This window comes from Homalodisca vitripennis, chromosome X (genome assembly GCF_021130785.1).
Source record: "Homalodisca vitripennis isolate AUS2020 chromosome X, UT_GWSS_2.1, whole genome shotgun sequence".
NCBI lineage: Eukaryota > Metazoa > Arthropoda > Insecta > Hemiptera > Cicadellidae > Homalodisca > Homalodisca vitripennis.
Window position 1 is genome coordinate 82,555,690 of NC_060215.1, and position 23,552 is coordinate 82,579,241.

The window sequence follows — 23,552 nt, forward strand, 5'->3', positions numbered from 1 at the left end:
TCTGTAACCTAACTCATTATTTTTATTGCAGGTTTTAGTATAGAAGGGCCATCTCAGGCAAAGATAGACTGCCATGACAACGGTGATCGCTCAGCTGACGTCAGGTATTACCCCACAGTTGCGGGCGAGTACGCAGTCCACATTCTCTGTGATAACGAAGATATTCCTAAATCTCCTTACATAGCTCAAATCATGCCAAATACTGACTACTTCCCAGAAAAGGTATGTTTTGACCTTTGGTTGTTTGCTGTTAAGTTAGAGAAACAAACTTCAGATAAAAACCTGTATATTTAACTGAAGAAATATGACAGTAAATGGTTTAATTCAATAGCATTTTTATGTAATTTTTTTTAATTAATTTAAACACAGGAATTTTTGTTTTGTATGATTATAAAACGTTAGTTTTGCATCCAATAAACTTAATTTGTTATTAGTGTAAAATCACTAACAAAAATCAATGTAATATCAAAAGCAGCATTCCAAAGTATATGTTTATTATGGAAATAAAATAAATTATAAATAAAAAAATCATTTTTAAATGTACGTAGATGTAATTCCAAATAAGCAGTATAAAACATTTTTCATTTAATTAAGTGTTTATAGCAAAGTAAATATCAAACTCTTTTACTTTCTAGGAACACATTTTATCTTTCCAAATATTATTTGCTATTGGTTGGGTTTTGATCAAATTGTACACATCGATAGTAAAACGGTTGTCATTTGGAAATCAAACATTTTAAATTTTATTTTACTGTGTTATGTCCTAAGTATAACATTCCAAATATTTATGGAAAATGTAATACTCACTCAATTAGTTTATATAGTTAGCTCGACTGGCTAGAAAGGAAATATAATGTCCAGTTTAAAATAAAACTAAGTGTTAACTCAAACTCAAATCAGGGTGGTTTTACAGTTTGTAATATATGGTCCTTCTTCCTGTTTACAGGTGGAGTGTTTTGGCAAAGGTATCGAGAGGGATGGTGTGACCAAAGGCAAGCCTACAGAGTTCACTGTTGACACCAGGCGTGCTGGATCAGCTCCCTTGGATGTTCAGGTACAATTAATACCTTTTGAAAAATCATCAGACTAAGTAAAGTATGAATTGTATTCAAAAATTAAATTCTTCCAGTCAATTTGAGTTTTGTTTGAATAGGAATATCTTGTGGAAAACTATTTTTTGTATTAGTGTTATTTTGGTTCAGTTTACCAAGAAATAATTATAACTTATGTAATTACAACATCCATTTCTCACTTGGCATTACATTTGGATGTCTCAAGGCATAAAGTTCTTGGTGAGTTTAGACCTAATCTGAACATCAGTAGTGAGACTAAAGTGACCTCCAGAGCTTCAGGTGCTGTTCGGAATCAGGTAATCCCTCCACATTTCCAATGTATGGGAGTCACAGTTGGCAGTGCCCATCCTATAATTTTTTTCTTTTCTATTTATATTCATATTCACATTTGTTTCCACATTAACCATTTCTCTCTTTCCTGGTGTTATCAAGTCAGTTTAGCAGTAGGTCAGCCGTATTTGAATCACCAACTGCAGAGAAATCAGTTTACAAATGCTCACATTTTTACTTCCTCCAGGTGTGCAAGCCTTGGCAATAGCTAGAAGCAGTTATGTTAATCGGTCAAGTTGCTTATTGTAGGGAGAATCAATTCTATCTCTTTTTCAAGTCTTGTGATTAAAGCCAAGACTTAAGAAAAAGACACAGGAAGTAAGTCAATTGGCTCTTAAGGTTTTTCCCAATTGGCTTTATTAAAATTCACCTGAAGCATTAGAAAGATCTTACAAGAGAATTGTGTATTCCCACAGATATACACACAGGCATATGCTGGAGTGTGAAAAATCAATAGATATCAAAGTTGCCATTGAACGTAAAAGAATGTCCTGTTATCTTTTGCTTTGAATACCAATTTAAGGTTTTTGTTAAGTCCATTCATCTATGAATATGCTATTTTTACACAAACATATGCAATAGGTTGATCAATAAGTGGAAGAACAGTGCCTCGCATTTAGTATTTGAAGGCTTTTAAAAACGTAACATGTTTGTTTCTTATATTTTATATATCTTGAAAAAAGGCCTCAACAAAATCATTCATACGTTGACCTGCTTATCCCTTCAAAATGGATATAGCAAACATTTAGCATTGAGCTTATTTCATATTTCATTTCTATTTTCATGTTTTGTTGGTCCTACTAATGACCTTGTGCCACTTTTGTGGTTGCTGGTAAATCATATACCACATTGTGGGAGATTAGAAACATGAGACACAGACCAGCTGCCAAAATTGTTGTTTAGTTTGAACCATCCATAGTGTACAAGGAGCTTTAAGGACTACTTCTGGATATGTATGACATCGCTCCCCACCCAAAATAATGTACTTCCACATGCATAATTTGATCGTCTGTCCATACAAACAACTGCATCTGGAGAAAATATTCTTCAGAATTAAGTTTAAGTTAATGTCTATTATGCGTTCAATTCATAAAATAAGAATCCATTGGTTATTAAAGATAGACAGCATTGTTTATTTCATTAACAATAATAATGTCTAAACACCTGTATGAAGCTTATTAACTATGCTATTTTCTTACATAATCACAATTTCTGTACCAGCACTTTTGCAAAAGGTGCTCCAACTGTCATTTACCAATATCATACAATTCTGCTACACTTCTATCAGGCATTTAATAACATCTTTTTTTGAATTTATCAATGATATTAAAGTACAGGCCACCCAAGTGTTCTTTTAATTTTAAAACAAGTGGTAATCACTTGAGGCTAGGTTTGGGCTGTAGAGGGGATGAGGCATGACAGGCTTGGCAAGTTATGTCAGTAGTATCAGGGTTTGACAAGAGACAAGTGTTGTGTTGCCAAGAAATTTGTCATGAAGTCAGTCTTCTCTGTTGGTTTTGGATTGTCCATCTGAGTTTAAATTTTTTCGCAATACCTATCATAGTTTATTGTCATATTAATGAAGTCCCAGCAAATTATATTGATTCTGCGTAGCCTGAACCTTTTTCAGTCCACTACATCCATTAGTCTAATATAATTCCTGGACATATGACATTAGATTGTTTGTTAGTAGTATAAATGATGAAGGAAACAGGATTTTTCTGGACATTTGACATTGTTCATCTAGCATGAACCAATAATAATAATAAGAAAGGTCCATTCCTCTCCCCCTTCCTTTTTATTTCCGCCATCTTGTTTCTTTCCACTGTGACGATTGCCATTTGCTACTGGCCTCTGGTCAGTCGTAGGTGGTTGGTAGACGAATGCAGACGTATTGTGACCTGTATTCTGTAGTTCGGTTTTAATGATTAGTGTTGTGTATAGTTTTTATTAAGTGCATGTTTTATAGTTAGTGAAGTTGACACACAACATGGTACTTGTGATTCCTGACTTACGCGTATCACAACGCTCTGGTATGATTTGTTTATTTTAACATAGTTTGAAATTATGTGTTAGGTTAGTTATTTACCTGAAAAAGAGATCAGATTGCAGATCTCGAAACGTAGTGTTAATGATTTTTTGTTTCACTGAACAATGGCAAATGCCCGGAAAAATCCTGTTTCCTTCATAATCCTTCCATCATCAAAAATGAACTTCAAACAAAGAATAAATTATGAAATTCATTAATTAAATAATTACGAGCTTGTGTATAACATTGATGCTGTGGATGCATTCTCTTTGTTAAAATAGCTCAGGTTTTTATTGAACATCCAGAAATCAGTAGACAATAGTCAGTTTTGTATGTAGCAAACTAGAGGCTCTCCTGTATGTTACCTGTTTGAGGAGAGAGGGCTTTTGCTGCATTAACAATTTGTAATTGCCAATCATGTATCCTTTCATGGTGCCACACTGTTTATGAAGGAATAATTTTGGATTACAGTAGAACCCCTCATATCCGGCCACCACGGGACCGAGCCCCTGGCCGGATAACGATTCGGCCGGGATAAACCAACCTACAGTACACAGCACTTGACGAAACAAAACAATTGTACTGTACTGTACTAACCGCACTGGAAATAATCAACGAACTGTTTACAGGTTAAACCTATTAGCTCAACTGAGGACAACACAGGAAAATGTAAACAAATAGATACACCAAAATAACGCGTGGGAGACTAGTGCGTGCAACTGCACGTCTGCAAGCCGTGGTAAATAAATTTCGATATTGGCTTCCGGGAAGTGGCCGGATAAACCGAGGTGCGGTAAAACCGAGGCCGGATATGAGGGGTTCTACTGTATTTAGGTGTTTATCATCACTCATCAACTAATAAGTTTATAACGATATCATACCATTGTAAAATTATTGGTACTCAAAGTTCTTGATTTAGGATAAAATATAAAATTTTTAGCTGTAAAGTCTTAGAATTTATATAAAATATTTTATCTCTCTTGGATTTCTCAATGAATTTGATTGACATCTTACAACTGCTTGTTAGGTGTTGGATGCAAACAGTAACAATGTAGACATGAACATTCAGAACAACAAAGATGGTACCTACACATGCCGCTACACACCCAAGATTGGATCAAGACATACAGTTCAGGTTTGTATACAATTGTAACTCGATCAGCTGTAACGCTTATTATATATAGATGTTAATCCTCTCTAGGCTGTGATACCATTGGCCCCTCTGACTATAGTCAAACTAGAACCTGAGAGTTCACAACAAAAAAGAGGGTTTGATATGAATGCTACTAGCTCATAAATGGACATCAAAAAATATTTATAAATGAGTTAGCTGTATTTGGGTAAACACAATTTCATTCCAGTGTTGAATGGGACGAGTAAAGATACTGATTCTTATTTCCTTGCTGTTAAGGTAATGCACTTAAACCTCTGAAAATTTCTGATAATACGAGGTTATGTTAATAAGACTGGGTGCGTGGCTAGTGAAAGCTTAGATGGTATTGAAGAGAGGAGAGTCTTATTGCTCTTTTTGTGAACATCGGCCTGGCAGCGAGGGGGTTGAGGTGTCCTCCATTGACAGTAAATATTTTGAGCACTGTCAATATAATATTGTGGTTGCTGCTTGCCCAAATTAATTGTTCTTTCTGTAGCTTCTCGATTTGAGGCTACTGGATTTATTTTCACTACTACTCAAGATGTTTTCAATAACTCGGGTTTCCGATATTAAAGTTCCGACAACCAGGGTCCTACCATATAAAAAAAAAGTTTTAAACTGAAAATTATAAATTTAATAACATTTGAAGGCGTGTAAATTCCTGCTATCTTGTGTATACTTGTATTTGCATTTTACACACACACACACACACACACACACACACACACACACACACACACACACACACACACACACACACATATATATATGTATATATATACATATATATATATATATATATATATATATATATATATATATATACCATTTTGTGTATCAAAATTTTTGAATTTGATTATAATGTATACAATTTTCATGTAAACAACCCTCAACTACATTCATTACATTCATTTGATTTCATTATCAAATTTGGCATTTGATAATGAAATCAAATGATAAATACTTGTATTAAAGAAGTGGAGTTAAGGCTATCACGCCCTCTTGGCCTCCTGAGTAATGTTAAGGAACAATGCTAATAACACTAATCTCAATAACAGAAACGGAATAGTACAAAAATAAATACTATCAGACAACCATGTGATGTCTTGCTCTTTGTATTCAGTATATTAGAAAGTCTTTAAATCAGACTCTTACATACTTTTGAGTTATAGTGGAGTTTTTATTTCAAAACTTAATATTATTTGAGGTTATGAGAATATAGGAGACAAGTACAAAAAGAGATATTATGCGTATGTTTTGTGCTTTGTTATTTGTTCTTTCATTTATTAGTTGAAAAATACAGGTGATGCCCAACCAAACTAAATAATTGAAAACTGTTTACAGGTCAATTATGGAGGAGTAGCAACCAACCGAAGTCCATACAGAGTATTTGTATCTCAGCCACTGAACCCTTCACGTGTGGAAATATTTGGACCAGGTGTGGAGGAGGGGGTCAAGTCAAAAACTCCCACTCACTTCAACGTTGACTGCCGTGATGCTGGCCAAGGTAAGCATCATTTGACATTCATTTATTGTATAACGTTTTAAAATCCCAAGGGACTGAGTGTTAAAATGGGTAAGTCAAATTAGACTAAGAAAAATTTGTAGCATTATGTTCTAAAGAGTTATGCTATATGTTAGTTACAAACTGAGATTGGTTATATTGTGAATTTATATGTGTTATGTTTAGTCAAAATCTACATGACAGTCAGTGTTTGTACATCAACAACACTTAAAAAATCTAAAATTTAATTTGAACAACAGTCCCCCTCCCCCTGAAAAGTTAGAGGAACCATGAAAGTTAAAGGAATGTGTTCTTTTGAACTGGACAACTTTTGGACAATATTGTTTGTAATATTTTTTGCTGTTTTTTTGGCTAATTTATTTTGTAACACATTTAAGTACTTGATAACATATATACTTGAACATATTTTATTTTACCTTATTGAGTGGAATATGGCTAATTGTAGCTGAAGACGCATCAAGAAAAATTTGTATCCGTCCAAAAGCTCAAAATAGAAATGTAAAAGATATTTAAATTTGAATTAATAATTTATAAAACATACTTAGACATGTGAATTTTTATATTTACATATAAAAATGGTAAATTAATAAAGTTTTATTAGCTATTTTTTATATTTGCTTCCCATCAGCTCCTTTACCATCTCTAAAATTACACCAACCGTTTCCACTTAAGTCAATGATTTATATTGATAGCTGACTGAAAAAGTTTACACTGTAAAGGAAACAGCACAATTAACTAACTGCATCAACTTTAACATTAGAAGAAAGACTGAGAAAGAAAGGAGAAGAGGAAAGTGGGGTGGAACTACATAGATGGCTCAAAGTGTAGAGACATTTATCTTTGGACTCGCCTTTCTAAAATTAGATTGTCTGACTGGCTCTATGTCTTGTTTTAGACAAACTGGCACAGTGGCACAATACATATGTATTCGCTATAAATATTGTATGAAATAGTACTATTTTTAGACTACTTTGGTGTACTGTTTGTGTTCATTGTAATTTTATTTTTTAACTTCAAATTTGTAATTATGATTATAATTACTCTGGATACTTACTGGGCAGTCAGCTGTTGTACGATAACCATTCACTGAGTGAGGTTGAAAATTATTATTCCTTATATTCCTTACTTATTACCTTCTGTTTAACTGTAATATAATTTGGAAAATTAATTGATTTAATTATGATACAAATCACTGACGTTCAGTTAGACTTAGCTTTATTTTACCAGAAAGTGTCAAAAGCGCCATTTATTAGGATAGAAAGAGCCGTGTTTACGTGGTCCAAGGTGTTGAACTTGGATCCTAGAGATAGCGCAGATTCAAATCCTGTCTGACCATTTCACTTTTTATCAGTACTGTCGACCTTGTACTGTGCCGACCTTCCTCTTTATTCTGTTTGATAAGATTGAACAGGCCATGAGGGTAGGCAGAACAAGGCTGAAAAGGGCCTCTTCTTTAAAAAAAAATCAGGTTCTGATTTGGAGGGAATTTATGTGAACATTAGTTGTTCTACTGATTATTGATAGGAAGTCTGTGCACTACTGTTTATTGAGTGTGCCTCTCAGAGACACCACCAGCATCACATGATATAATATCTCACTCTCTGTTACTCCCACTTAGTGTCAAACCAGTATCTCTGTCAGGAGTACTTGTAAGTTGTAGCCAATATGCACTAGATGGCTGCTTTATTGACTCTCTGCTGTTGTACCTGTAATATTACAGCATCTGTTTTTTCCATTAACAATTACAGGTTCCATTAACAATTCTACTGACATCAGAGCACATGGTTACGTGTTAAAAGCTCAGATATTATGATGGGTAACGGTTGTCAGATTGGAACACATTGTCCCTGAATGTGGTCATCGGGAGATGAATGCATGTGTCTATTGATTTATCTTAAGAAACTTGTTGTTGTGGACTGGATTTTCTGTCTGTTTATGCAAGACATTTTTTACCCAATACTGATTACTTGGATGTTATTGTAAGCAACAAGGTCAAGAGTGCTAAGTTTTTGGAGCTAGCAATGCCAGTGATATGTTTGAATTATCTTTTTATCAAACTCCTTATTTTATTTGGACCCAAAATATATGGTAAAATTTGTTTGTGAGGTCATTTACTTAGAATTTAGAACTCCTGTTTTAATTATGAAAAGTATTTAATTTCAAGATTAGACTGATTAAATTTGGTTACTTTAATTATGTGACTTATTACGTTTTAAAGTATTTCATCAATGGAAATACTTATCTATAAATGTGTTGCTGTTAAAGTATTAACAAGTGCCCTTAGTAATAATACTTCAATTAACAGGAAAATAGTGTCACTTCAAGTACAGTGGAGTCCCGCTAATCCGAACACGTGTAATCCGAACGTCGGTTAATCCGAACAGGTCCAGGAGGAATTATTTATAACGATAAGGAATAGTTATAGGAACTAATTACTTAAAAAATGAAAATGGGTGCATCATTTCGTACATAAACAAAGAAAACTTTAATTAAATAGACATATAGTATTTTATTAAAACAAATTGTGTACGGTACAGTACATAAATAATGAAGTTAAATACGTACCAAATTGAAACTTATAGGTTAAGTATGATTTAAATTACTGTATTAAGAAGTTAAATCAAACAAAAATTGGACGTACAGTACTGATATTATTATTGAGTACAATATTAATTGTTAAAAGACATAAATTCAGTTATTGTCTTCTGTCGCATTGAAGAGAGTCTATTGGATGACGCGTAGTTTCTCCATCGTGTCATAAACATGATATAGGAAAGTGTAGCAGTAGCCTGTTGCTCTAAGTATCGTAGTGCAAGGTTAAGCGCTGCTGCACCGTCTGCGTGTGGCACCAACCCTCCTTTATCACCCAGGTTCTCGTCGTCCCGTAGCGCGTGGACCCGTACTATATCCAGTACGCTCACATTGCTTAACAATAGAACTCTCACACTAAATACGGTAAATATGCTTAGTATTCGCAAACACGTTTATTTGTCAGAAGAAATACAATGCAACAGTCAGAAAACATGTTTTAATAAACAATGTTGATAATTCTGTAACAAAATAGACCCATTCTCAAGTTTAAAAACTGTATTTTTCTGTAATTCTGGCTAATCCGAACAATCACTTAATCCGAATAGGGCTTGGTCCCAATTAGGTCGGATTAACGGGACTCTACTGTAATTAGATTTGTTGAGCACTCATAGGGAAACTTAGCAAAAACTATAAACAAAATTTTTAGGTTTGAGTCTATTTGATCTGGTTTCTGTAAATTGTTAAGTAACAGGTACCTACTATAAATTAAGTAATAGTTTTTGGTTCCAACAGTAATAATTTGAATTAAGTTTTTTCCTCTAACAAGACACCATGTCATTTAGTATCATTTACACTAATAATGTCTTATATTGTTTTGAATACAACAGACCTATGTATAATACCTATGTTATTAAATATAATATCTTTATTAATATATTATGCTTAATAACTTAAAGAAAATTTTTATCAGGTGATCTCAAAATCTCAATAACATCTGATGGCAAGACAGAGGTTCCTTATCGGCTGATCAACAATGAAGATGGCACCTACGTGGTGGATTACTGCCCAGGGGCTCCTGGGGTGTACACTGTTACCGCCAGCTACGGGGGCATTTCTGTGCCCCAGTCCCCTATCAAAGTGCCTGTCAAACCTCATGTGGACGTCTCCAAAATCAAAGTTGATGGACTTGAACCAAGTAAGAGTCTTTTTTTAGCAAGAATTTTCTTGAAACACAATTACATAAATATAGCAGATTTGTATTACTCCTTCGCTTTATGTTGTGAGTTTATATAAGTCAAACTCTAGTCGCAAGCAAAAAGAATTTATTTTGATTTTTTTTTTTGGTCGGGAGCGGTCACAATTTGTTTTCTCAGTAATACTATGTTTGAAATGAATTGATAAAATTTATTTGTGTTTTTAGGAATAACATTTAATATTAATTATTGGAAATATTACTTTAGGGCATTTATCTTCTTCATAAACTTGCCATTAAGATCTTTAAAATGTTAAAAATTTGTAAATTTTGTCATAAAATACAAAATGGCAATTGTTACGCCATAGAGTGAAGGATACTAATTTAGCAATTCATCTGATGTTTATGTCTTAAATTATGATGTTTTAATATTTTAATATTATTTTAGTTTTTTAAATCTGAAAAATAAAGAGATCATAAATAAATCTATTAGGATAGAGAAGACTTATGAAACCAGGAACAAAGTATAATTTTGCTCTGCTGATACATTAGGGTAACATCCTTAACTTCATGCATGCACATTGCACTCCTCTCTCAGGCTTTGCACCATTACAGTACCAGTGGGAATTAATTGTTTGTTTTCATTGTATTTTCACAAAGTGTTTAAATCCATATATTCTCCCATTAATTGTAAAGTGTGATCATTCAATTATCAGAGTTCTGAGAGTAAGAAAAATAAAATAGCTGAAAGAATCATCAGATCTGTGAAATGTACGTTGGTAATGCAATAAGTTGAATTGTTAAAAAGTGAAGTGATAGTTTAAAGAAGAAAGGATAACAGGTTTATGAATAAGTGCCATTATTATGTGTTAAAAAAATCTAATGCAGGTCTGACAAATATGCACAACATTCAATCATGACATTGTTTTGGTTCATGACATAGCATATAAATAAGTGGTTAATATCATTCAATGACAGATTGGGGAACAGTTAGAGTATACAGCTTACAAGCTGTGATCTGGACCCTTTTGGATTTTAAGTATATAACAAGTATACCAGAATTTATTGCACTTTACTTTTAGGGAAAGCCAAATGTTGAAGAGAGTTGAGGTAAGAAAAAGTAAAGAATGTCTTATTTTACCAGGCAAAGTTAAGTAAAATGAGACATTTTTTTGTTTTTATTTACTTTTTTTACATTGTCTCTCTTCAACATTTGAAGTGAGATGAGGTAAAAAAAGGTGAGACTAGGATGAGACAGTACAGACATTACAGTTTATCAAACTGTTGTAACCATACCTGTGGAAAACAACTTGTTATAGACAAATTTATTGATTAGTAGTGCACTTTTTTGTATACAACTATTATAAAACTTTTTCTTATGCGACTCTTAATGATTTCAAACACCATCTGCTATCATAACTAAATGTTAGGTGTACAAATTAGAAAGAAAAACAGGACCCACAATAAATCCAGGTGCCACAGGTTCAGGAGAGATGTACGGGTTAAAAAAACCAAGTGTATTCTAGATGCTGTTGAAGATAATCCTCATTGATCGATCTGATAAATGTTGCTACTTTAAACATTCTTCAATAGAATATTCACTGTGTTTTGAAAAATGATTAGAAGTCCCATACATACAAAATTCAGTACAGTCTCAGAAAGAAATAGACCGATGACTTCAACTGAATTTTACTAACAAGATGTTCCAATGCTTAAGAATTAAATTAAGAAGTGTTATAAACATAATCTTTATTGATTAAAACCATTTCCACCCTGATGGATACGCGAATAAATAAAACTGCTATTATGGGGCAGTAGGAAGAAACGCCAACAATGTTCACATTCTTTAAAGGTTGCTCTGTGGGTCATGACTACTTAACACTGGACTTATTTAGAGATAACCATGGAAACATTCTGACAATCAACTATGTACAGTACATTACAGAAGGTTCAGCTGATTATTGTTTTTAAGTCTTGGTACTATTTACAGCCTTGAACAGTGTATCTTAGTGTAAAACTGGTATCTCAGACCAGTATAAAACAAGTACCATAAAGGATTGATTTTAGTTCATAAATAAATAAAAAATATTTGTAAGTTTTAGAAAGTATAAAAAATTTACAAAAGCTATATTACTTAAATGCTAATAACTAATTTGATTTATTTTTACAAATAATAAACTTGATATAAATTGTAACTTAGGATATTGTTGAGTCTTTAATTGTATTTATAATGAAGTCTCTGATAATTAAATGAGGATTTCATAATAAAATCCATTATACAATAAGTTAGTTTAGTGTTGTTATGTTATACATTGTTAAGTGGAGATGGGGGTGATTCCAGAATATTTGTATTGATTCTTATTGATGAATTCAGTTCTGTACACTATATTCTAGTAAATTTTGGCACTGATTCCATAGATGAATCATTCGGACAGCCAACAATCAACAGACCTAAAGAAATCAAATATCCTATAGTTGAAAGTCAAAAACAAGGGCATAGTTGTTTCATTTTCACAATCTCTTTTTATGTCTTACCATCTTTTGGCTGTTCTGCGTTCAAAATTGGAAAGGTAGTACAATACTTAATTACATAATTTTTAACCTGTAAACAGTGTGTAGATTATTCATAAGTGTTTTTTTTTTTTTTTTTTTTTTTTAACTTAAATGTCCGCTATGATATGATCAGTATAAAATATTCTTAAAGTTTATTTAAGTTACAGTAAAATGACAATGTAGCAACCACGGCCACAACATTACGATAACATATTTGGAATGTTTTTGTATAAAAACATAAAAATTGTGGTTTGATATTGGGTGCTTGATATAATGTATATCATAATATGAATATCTTGCATCCGTTATGTGTCAGATTTGATGGGTCATATCACATTGATTGATATAATCAAGTCACTCACTATCAGTGATATCTATAGCCAAAATTATTTAAAGAATTTATTCACACAAAGTACACATTGTAATCAAGCAGTTGAAATGGAGAGATTTTAGAATAAAGAATTTGTATCGGCCTGTCTCTATTGTTAACCATTAATACCAGACTTTGTATTATTTACTTTAAAAATAGATGGTTTAAATGGTTTCATGTGAGGTTGAATGATTGTTGGACGGATGCAGCGGCTCCTGTCAACAGTTTACAGCAGTTCCGAGTGATCACACAAGGGGCAGGCAAGGCAGAGTTTGCCGTCTCCATTACGAGTCCTTCAGGGACCAAGGTGAAGGCACATGTGATCCCCACACATGAAGGTTTCCTGGTCAACTTCACGCCAACAGAGTTGGGCGAGTACCTGCTGAGCATATCCTTCGGGGGTGAGCCGGTGTCACCCACTCCTTACAGAGTCACCTGTCTGCATGACAGCGATGCAAATCGTGTGCATGCCAGTGGTCCAGGCTTGGTGCGCGGTATAGTGGGCTGCCCGGCAGACTTCATCATTGACACACGCGGCGCAGGCCAGGGTGCGCTCGGGGTCACAGTAGAGGGCCCCTGTGAGGCAGCCATCAACTGCCGAGACAATGGAGACGGAACCTGTTCCGTAGCCTATCTCCCTACGGAGTCCGGGGATTATACTGTCAACATCACCTTCAATGACAGACACATACCCGGCTCCCCTTTCCAAGCCATCATTCTCCCTGAGGCTGACCTCACTTCCATCAAGGCCTCCGGCAACGGGATTATGCCTCATGGTATGCTAGCATGAGCCGTGCAGCTTGAGTGTTTTCCGTGTTTGTTTTCTTAACTCTGTTAATTCAATGTTTTCATTTTGTAACCGAATGATCTGTTGTTTGATGTTGTAAATTTTAGTTATGAGTTTTATTAGTTTGTATTTTTAACAAGAAAATGAATTAATTTGAAAATAACATAGAAAATTAATCTGTCCATCAGGTTGAAAAGTTTTGTGTGCGTGTGTTTTTTTGTAGACTAAAACAAACTATAATAATAAGATCACTTTCTTCGAGTGGATATTAGATCTTCTTACCACAAGATCCTAAGAATCTATTCCCACTATCTCTCTATATATTTATCTGCAGAAAGGTATGTTTCTTGTTTCTGTTAAATGAGTTTCTGACTTTTATAACACGCAAGAATATTAAGCAATGCATATAAAAAAGAAGAAAAACTGTTAACAGTTTTAATTTATGGAAGATATGTGTACAAAATGTTCAGCATAAACGAAACTCTCTATGTCTTTGTTTATGATTTATACATAGACATAAAGCAAATACTATTTTGAAGATAGTAACCGTATATTTTACCTAATTTTTATTCTTTTGTATGTTCTTTTCTTTACTTTCCGGATTCTCTCTGTTTAGAGGCTATGTATTCCAAGCCTAGAGTGTAGAGATGAGGGGTTTTCCAATATTTGTCACTTTACTTGGAGATGCTAGGGAACATTTCACTGTTTATTTCAAATTCCATGTGAATTTGAAGGCAAATCTTAAACATCTCAAACCAGTGATACGGAATTGAATGCATATATGAGGTTTTGTATTGAATTTCAGAAATACCTCAGGGATGGTAGGGTATAATTTGTTATTGATATTATGGTTCCAAGTAATCTCCATGGAGGTTGCCTATTGTATGTCTTGGAGCAACGAGATAGCCTGAAGTACAGAGATAGTGTTTTCTTCCAATATATTACTCCAGGGATAATAATTAAGCTAAAGAATTGTATATTATGTTCTGGATTACTTCTGTTTGAAGGCCAAGTGTACTTTATCTTATGAAACAGCTTGATAACAGAAAGTGCAGAGATGGGGATTTCTTCCAATGGTTGTCACTTATCTTTACTTCTGTTCAAGAAATATATAGTGGCAGCTTTTAACAATCCTTTCCAGGTGGATTGTCTATATCTAGACATTTTTAATATGATTAACCACAGTCTACTTATCGCTAAGCTAGAATGTTATGACACACTGAACCTTTGCTGCTGTGGTTGAAGAGCCCTGAGTGATTGTGCCCTTATTCTCAAGTGTGATGGCGACATGTCCCAACCATTCTCTTTTCCGTCTATTGTACCACAAGGATCACATTTAGGTCTGTTCTATTTAACTTGTCTATAAATGACATAACCAGAGTGATATCGTCGAAGTTATCTTATGTTTGTTGATGATAGAAAGGTTTTCAGTAGGGTGGCGTCTCCACAAGCCCAAGAATAACTTCAATATTCCCTTAACAACATTATAAACTGGTGCATTGTCAATGCAATAGAACTTAATTCATGGAAGTATCTGCATATACAGTTAGGACCTTCATTTACCGCATTAATGGTTCTCCTCTTAAGGCATTAGACAAAATCTTGAATCATGGAGTTGAGAAGGAGTCATAATGACACCTTCACTAAGCTCATATGAACATCTTCATCACATAGCAAATAAGGCTTTCTACTTGCTGGGGTTTATTGCTCGAACAAGTAAAGATTTCAGATCTCCATGTACTCTGGTTATCTTATATAAGTCTATCGTGTGCCCTTGCTAGAGTATTGCTCAGTTATTTGGTCCCCATACTAGACAGGCCTTATTGAGGTGTTGGATAACATTCAGACTAATGTCTTCAGACTTCTTGGAGTCAAACTATGCTACAGATATTTTGACACCCCTGTAACAGAGATTGAGAGGTTGCTTGGTTTGGATCCTCTCCATTAAAGAAGAAATACATGGATCTACTCTTCTTGTATAAGTTGGTTAATAGTTTTCTTGGACTTATTTCCGCTGTTGCTAGACAAAGAGTTTGTTATACCAAGAGGAACTCGATCAAAATCACTCTTTCGGAAAAGATTCAAGCTAATGAGTTATGCCTTTAAGCATGGTATTTCCAGACTTATGAGATTAGGAAGTGAAACTGTTGCATTGATTTCTTTGCAGAAACAGCACATTCCCTGCAGAACAAATTCTAGCAAAATCACACTCCAACTCCAACTAAAATCAATTGGGCATATACATACATACTGCATACTGCACATCAACGTTTTTTATTCATAACCCTCTTTCTATTAATGTTATGGTTTCTTTATTAATTGATACAATATTAGTATGCATTACTATTATGTATTTGTTTGTTAATGTATAGGCTGTCACTCATTTAGCTTTATTGTTACTTTTGTTAGTTATGATTTGTTATTGTTATTATTATTGTTACTGTTGTTATTGAAAATTTATTATTTTATGAGTTGTTTAGTTTAAGTTATATTACTGTTGCTATTGCTATTTGCTGTTTTATCATTATTATTATTACTAGTGCATAGTTCTTATAATTATGAGTTGCTAAAATATTATTATTGTTGTTTTAATTCTTATTATTATATGCTGTTATTGTTTGGTTTTCTATTGCTACCGAGATACCTACTTATATAAATGTTTAAACTTTCAAATATTTTTCAAGAAATGTGTTGGTATTGTTTTGCCAAATCGTGTCATCTTGATTGTTATCTTTATTTATTTTTTACATTGTAAAAATGGTTAGAAAAAATAAATAAATCTTAGGCTTTCCAAGAAACATTTTTCAATTTATTTTATGGTTCTAATCCAGGTAAAGATAGGAGGTGGAGATAAGATTTTGTAACAGATATCCCAAAATACCTCAAAGGTGGTAGGGAATATTAGTTATTTATGTTATACTTCCAAGTAGCTTTCATTTTGGAGGTAATTTATTGTTCATGCAGGAGCAATGAGATAGCCTAGACGGCAGAGATGGTGTTTTCTTCCATTAATTGTTATTATTCCAAAGATACTAAGGAAGTTTGAAAACTGTGTGATATGTTTCTGAATTATCTCCGTTTGAAAGCCAAGTATAGTTTGTGATAGTGTCAGAGCTTATATCTAGAAATAATTATTGCACTGGAACCTTCCTTTCTCATATAATAGGTCTAAATAATCCTACACATAATATTTCATGATGGTCACTGTATCACATTAGCAGTGATCTTTTATGTATTTAGTGTGTATAAGTATAAAATTAAGTAAATATGTTTCTTAACCCTAGATCTGTTGCATCGATGTCGTGTTGATAGTTACAGTACTGGGATCTGTGATGAAGTTTTTTTGTATTGTAAATGTTCTGAATGGGAAGTACTCTTATTTCAGTACTAATGAAATAATTTCTTAAATTTGAAAGAAGAAGTTGCTCTTGTTTCTGAACCCATTACGGTATCATGTCTGTTTGGGTGTCTGATTTATAAAACATACAGTTTTATCAAAATTTTGAATACTAGTGCTAATTACTCTCATATCAAAAAGTATAGCGATCGCGAGTCTAAATGATAACCACAAAATAACTAGTAAAGCTATAATACGACAGCTAAATTAAAGGTTGGCTTGTTTATTTCAATGTATACTGTTTTTAGTATTAATTTTTAGAATAATATTTAAAAGTTGTTATTAAATTACCCTATTAACTTTTACTCTTGTGCACGATTTAAAAACTTTGCATTGGTTATGTTATGGAGCTCTTCAAGTCAGTATATTGGGAGATTAATTTTGCAAACCACTATGAAACGTGTAATCTTTTATGCAGATTTAATTAAGCAAGCAGGCACTGACCACACTAAATTAAAAAACCTGCTCAATTCAATCTGAAAGTTTTGTTAATGTACTGAAACCTGTTTTATTTTGGAGGCTTGGTGCTTTATTTAAAAAAAAAGAAGCTTACAAAGTACTGAAAACATGGTGACCATTTTGAATATTTGTTATTGCGCAGGTCTAAGGTTAAATAATTTTTAAATTTCTCATTTTAATTTTGTACTATATTATAATTTATAGGTTACGTTGTATCTATCATATGGATGAGCTGTAAAAGATGAGGTTGCACGGCAGATAATCCAAATTAGCAGACAGCTGAATTTTATTGATATTTCTGATCTTACTTCACAGCTATAGCATTTTTTTTTTAGCATGATATAGAGCCAACATAATGTATGAGGAGACAGTTTCCGACATTCTGTAATTTTTTTTCTTTGCTAGTTAAATAATGTTTTGGTCAGTTTGCCAGGCTATATTGGCTTCGAATAATTTTCTAAAGACCAATTCAGGGAGATTGCTGAGGCCGTACAAATTTTTTGAATCTGAGGCTATTAAGTGTTAGGTGTTCCTTTCCAGCGTGCTCATGCTTGGTACTGTCATCCACTTGCAAGAGCCCCATCTTCACCTGCCCCTGGCCCACTTGCTACTAATTTGCTTTAGTGGACAAGTCTAATAATAGTTCTATGTCCAAGGTGACCTCATTCTTTTCTATGACTTCTTTGAATCGAAAAATACAAGGCACTATGAAAAATACAAATTAAGTATAATTTCTTCAACCCTTTGAGTGCCAGCCATTTATTAACTTCATGTACTCACCAGCTATTTACTAAGTGTATCGAAAAGTGCAAGTCTAATTTTGCAGTTTTGCAAAGGTTTAGTAAAATTGCTATTGTTTAAAAAAAGGTTTATACCTTGTAATTAAAACTTATTAGTTTAATTGGTTTCAATAAAATGGGAAAAATGTTGTTCACAAAATTCATTAAAAAAACATTATGTAATCTTATAAAAGTATTACGATCATATGATATCCTGACGATTTGAAATATATTCTGTCATTTGTCAAATGGCAATTAAACCTGTTTAATTAGGCCTGTTTTCTTTATGAAGACACTAATATACAAAAAAAAAGCTTAAATATGCACTTGAAGACTATATCTTCCTACTTATCAGACAGTCTAGTAAATAGGACGTTCACACTTTTAAATGTTTGGTCAAATCGGATGTTGCCATTGAAAGTCTTAATTTTTAAAATGAATTGTTGAGGTAAAGTAAGTAATTCATTGCCTAATTTTAGTAACGTAAGATCCACCCAATAAGCTTATATTTAATTTATTAAAACAATGAAATCAGGATTTCAGACATTTTTCATCATTATATGTTACAAAAGGTATAACACAATGTTTCGTGGATTGGTTAATTGGCCAATCGTCTATCGTGTTCCTATCCTATCGTCTTCATCAGGTGGCGGGAGGTAATTAATACATACAAAAAAGAACAGAAGGAAAAAAAGATGGGAAAGAAAAGGGTTCAAAGATATCTGAAAGCTGCTTGGAGCCCAGTCCAGGCATTGTCACTGCACAGAAACAAGTCCCAAATCATGAGTACAATAATCACACATCACACCAGCACAGGCTAAAGTGGGATACTAACAAGAAAATCAATGTCGGCTTTTTCTTTGGCAATGCGTTGTGTCATCTAAAACAATGGGACAGGAAGGCAGTTGTCAGGAGGGAAAAGGGGAAAAGGCAAGCCACTTCCGGCCCTATGTTCTGGTTGAAATTGGTTGGTTGAGGTTTATTTAGTTTATGCAATCTTTTTAGGTTTCCTAGTTAGTTCTTTTTTTCGTATTGGTACCCAAAGTTCTCTAACCTCAACCGAAGTTTGACTTAGTGGTTGGTTTGCTAGTTTTATGTATGAAACCTCAGTAAGTTTGCGTTTAAACAATATTCTCCTTGCGGTGTATTATGTTGGCTTCATCCCATTTTAGATGATGATTTTCGGACCAGCATTGTTGAGCAATTTCAGCATTCCACCTGATACCGTAGTTGATGTCCAGGTGGGGTGAGAATGTTTTCACAGAGGGGATGGATCACCTATGGATGGATGTTTTCACCTATTCCATCCTGAAGATAGAGTGAAGTGAATGTTCATCACTTATGTGCTAAGAAACATTTCTCTGTTTATGTTATGGTTCCAGATGACATCCCATTTAGAGGCAAAATATAATCTGTCTTAAAACAGTGATGTAGGATTGAGTGAGGAGATGAAGTTTTCAAATGAATTGTGCAAAATACTTCAGGTGTGGTAGGAAATAATGCATTGTTTATGTTATATTTCATAGTGGCCTCCGTTTTGGAGCCCATCCACTTGTACGTCCTGGAGCAACGAGATAGCCTGGATTTTGGCTAGCGAGAGATGGTGATTTTTCCTTCTATCACTTTTCAAGCGATAGAATAGAACATTTAGAATTTTTTGACATATCCTGATGGCATCCATTTGGAGGCCCAATTTATTCCAGTAATTTATAACAGAATGCAAAGACAGAGGTTTCATCTAATAATTTTTAGTTACCCTAGAGATGCTAGGTAATATTTTGCTCTTTTTGTTTGGATTCCAGATGACCACCCTTTGGAGGTCCACCTACAAGTAGTGATATAGGATGGAGTATAGAAATGTGGTTTACTATCTAAATTTCCATAATACCTCAGGCATGGTGAGAAATAACTCGATGTTATATTGTTGATCCAAGTTACCTCCATTGGTACATCGGCTATGGTACTTCCTGGAGCAAAAAGCTATAGTACAGAGATTTTCTTTTATTCCAATATTTTATACTCATCCCAAGGATGCTAAGCAACATTTTACAATGATTTTTTTCTGAATATCCTTTGTTTGAAGGCCAAGTAGATTCCATCCTGAAGCGGGGAGATGGCCTTTATTGCCGTAAAATAATATACCTTCAATGTACTATTAAAATTAAATGAAACAAAATGATAGAATGAATTGTTCTGAACTATGGGCCAACCTTGTATACAAGTTACTTTTCAAACATTGTAGACTTAATGGTTTAATTTCGTATAATTAAAATAAAATTAATGTAATTAGGATATTTCATCGTATTTATTACACTACAAAAAACATTAAACATTAAACAATACATATTTAAGCATTATAATTTGTACTAATTGTATTTCATACATACAATAAAGTGTATGTATAATCAGCATATAGACGACAAATTCAGCTTATTGTGTAGTTTTATTAATATTACATTGTTTGTAATTCATTCAGTCAGCCTGTTACAGGAACTATGATGTTTATAATACATTACAAAGGCTCAGTGTTTTCATCATACTATCTCAGATAAGAAAGAGCGTTAAAACGCTGAGGTCAGATAACTGCAATTGTACTGTATTATAATCTGTTATTATTTTAAATTTGTTTTTAATTTAATGAGCAGTAGCTAAATTTTAAGAACTGCATAATAACCATAGACCAAACAAAGAATTATACTAAGTATTCTCATATAAGAGCCATTACAGAAAATGAAGCCAAACTATATTTTATTATTGGTGATAATATTGAACCAATGTCAAAGATTCTCAATTTTAAAATCACTATATTTCATTAACATTGTAAACCATAGTTACAGTTGTAATAACATTCTAAAATATTTTAATTGTATATTGGCCTGTTAATAAGCATCTTAGGAAGTATATTTTGCTTTTAATTTTTATTAGAATAAATTATAAACATTAGTTAGGAAACTTTTCTTGACTACAAAGCATAAAAAAGTTCTGTTAGAAAGTTTTTGTTTATTTGGTAAGGTAAGTTTCGTTAGTGGTAAAATTGTTGATGTATACCTGAATACAAGATTTCTGTTACAAACAATACAGTAAATGTATTTTGGCTACAAATGAGGTTGAAAGGACTTGACTCTGCGTGAATTGACCAGCCTGACCAACCTGTGATGCAACCTTCCCAACGTTTTACATCTATTACATTGATGTCAAACTAGGTCATTAATTCTGCTGTAAATATTTTCTTACATTTGTCACTTAAATTGAATATAAAATCTGTGAATGCTAATTTTATAACTATAGCTTTAATGGATTATTAAAATAAAATATCAGTATCATAACAAACTAGTTGAAGAAAAATAATATAGTGATCGTTTTTGTCTTTACAGGTATGGTGAGTTATTAAAAATAATTGAGTGTATTTATTTTACAAAATTTGATGAAGCACAGAATAAATTAAAAATACATAACACTACATTTAAAATTAACAAATTTTTTGTTATTTCTTTTCATTCAATCATTATTATTTTTTTTAATTAATTACCATCATTGAAGCATATATAATATTAGCATACTGTAATTTAATTTAGTGAAATAGTAAGGTGTGACAATCTATAGTGGATTCATATATTTCCTCCCCATTCCTCATCTGTAGCATGACTCTCACACATCACATGCTGCTTGCCCAGTCTATTTCTTTCTTTGGAATCTGATAGTAACTCCTCTATATATTACATGAAAAGCAACTTTTTCATTTCATGCTTAGAAATATAACAATAATCTACCATTGTAGATGTGAGCCACTGCTAGCAACAAAAACGAATATTGTTTTGTGTATTTAACTTGAACCCAAATCTCAGTTGTCATCTTCCATGTTAATCTGCGATGGGTAAATGCCATTTTCCTATAGTTTTATTACATTTGAAATATATGCATGTCTCATCTTAACGAGTGAACTCCTTACTGTCAAACATACTGTAATAAATTAACATCTTTAGATGGGATCCTCATACACTAGAACTTCCTGGAATCACAATTTTTAAACATTTAAAAATTAATTTAAAGATTATGATAAATTCCAAATCCTTTATTATTATTAAGCATACAATGCAATAGACAGTGTCATAACTAACCTAAGAATAAAATTAAACAAATAATCAGAATAAAATATATAAATTAAAATCACAGTTTAAAATACTCATTAAAACAAAAAAATTAAGATACATTAAATTTTAAAGCTTGTTCATCAAACGAAGTATTTAAAAACTTGTCAACATTATAAACAGAATGATCCAAAAGCCATCAGTGGGCTCATATAAGTTTGAAAACGCCTGTAATGACCTTAATGTTGTGCTGTTTGCTAACATAAGGAATGTTCTTAAAGATTTATTTTCTTTATTGATGATTTTCTGCTTCTATAACAAAACTAACAAATTGTGTTATTGAGTTTGGCTCAACAGTTGCTCTGATTTGTTTTATGTAAAAACATTTGAAAATGTATTGATGATGATTATGGATGTTGTTTTACAGGACTACAAGTTTTATAATTTAATTTAAACCGGTAACCAAAAGTATCTTGAATGTTTTCACAATTCCCCATAACACTCATTTGCCGAATTATAATGCAAATAATAAAGTCCTCTCAGAATATATTTTAAAAGTAAATAATTGTTAATCACAAAATTATTTCTTGCCTCTAGACATAGATGTTGTAGAATACCAGTCTACTATTATACTATATATGAAAATGGACATTTTACGCTGAAAATGAGTTTTCATTTAAACACTGGTGTGAAATGCTGAATAGAAAAAAGGTAACTTCTTGAGAGCAAACAAGACATGTTTAGTTTGGTTTGTAAATAGATGTGTACAACTACCTCTGCTGAAAAGTGATAATTGGCATATGTAATTTACAAAATAATGAGGTTTGTGTTTTTAACCCCAGAAGTGGCACACAAATAAACTGTAGTAGTCCACAGTATGTTAGGTGAAGCATTAATGTATTTTTTAAATATCTATTACAACAACTAATGCTCGCAATGGTACATGTCATACATAATTTTATTCATAAAAGAACACAAAAAATTATTTCTCAACTTATCTTTACATTTACTGTATAATAATTTTACAATGCTTCAAAAGCTGTAAAACTGTAAAAAAATCAGACTAGATTCCCCGACCTGTGCCTAAAGTGGAGTAAAAGGTTAAGTGGATATGAAGGAATTGGAAACAAATTGACCATTTTACGCAATTCTTTTGGGTTATAATTTCTTACACAACTGATGATGGTGTCCAGTATTCAGACATTATGATACTGGCATAGAAATATGATCTTAAGGCATAGCCGACTCATCTCTTGCCTTTACACACTCTAACTAGCAGTGCCCC

The 23,552-nt window shown here is 32.8% G+C and overlaps 1 protein-coding gene across 4 annotated transcripts in view; it reads left to right on the forward strand.

Annotated features, from left to right (window-relative positions):
• The window catches only part of LOC124369271 (filamin-A), a 254,692-nt gene that overhangs the window by 101,085 nt on the left and 130,055 nt on the right, over positions 1 to 23,552 (forward strand). For 3 of the 4 annotated variants that reach the window (XM_046827175.1, XM_046827177.1, XM_046827178.1), the window contains 6 exons: positions 32 to 222; positions 947 to 1,054; positions 4,460 to 4,567; positions 5,930 to 6,092; positions 9,613 to 9,837; positions 12,967 to 13,533. In XM_046827175.1, the coding sequence (XP_046683131.1) occupies positions 32 to 222; positions 947 to 1,054; positions 4,460 to 4,567; positions 5,930 to 6,092; positions 9,613 to 9,837; positions 12,967 to 13,533 (1,362 nt within the window). The remainder of the gene's footprint in view (positions 1 to 31; positions 223 to 946; positions 1,055 to 4,459; positions 4,568 to 5,929; positions 6,093 to 9,612; positions 9,838 to 12,966; positions 13,534 to 23,552) is intronic. The other variant, XM_046827179.1, reaches the window with a different exon arrangement.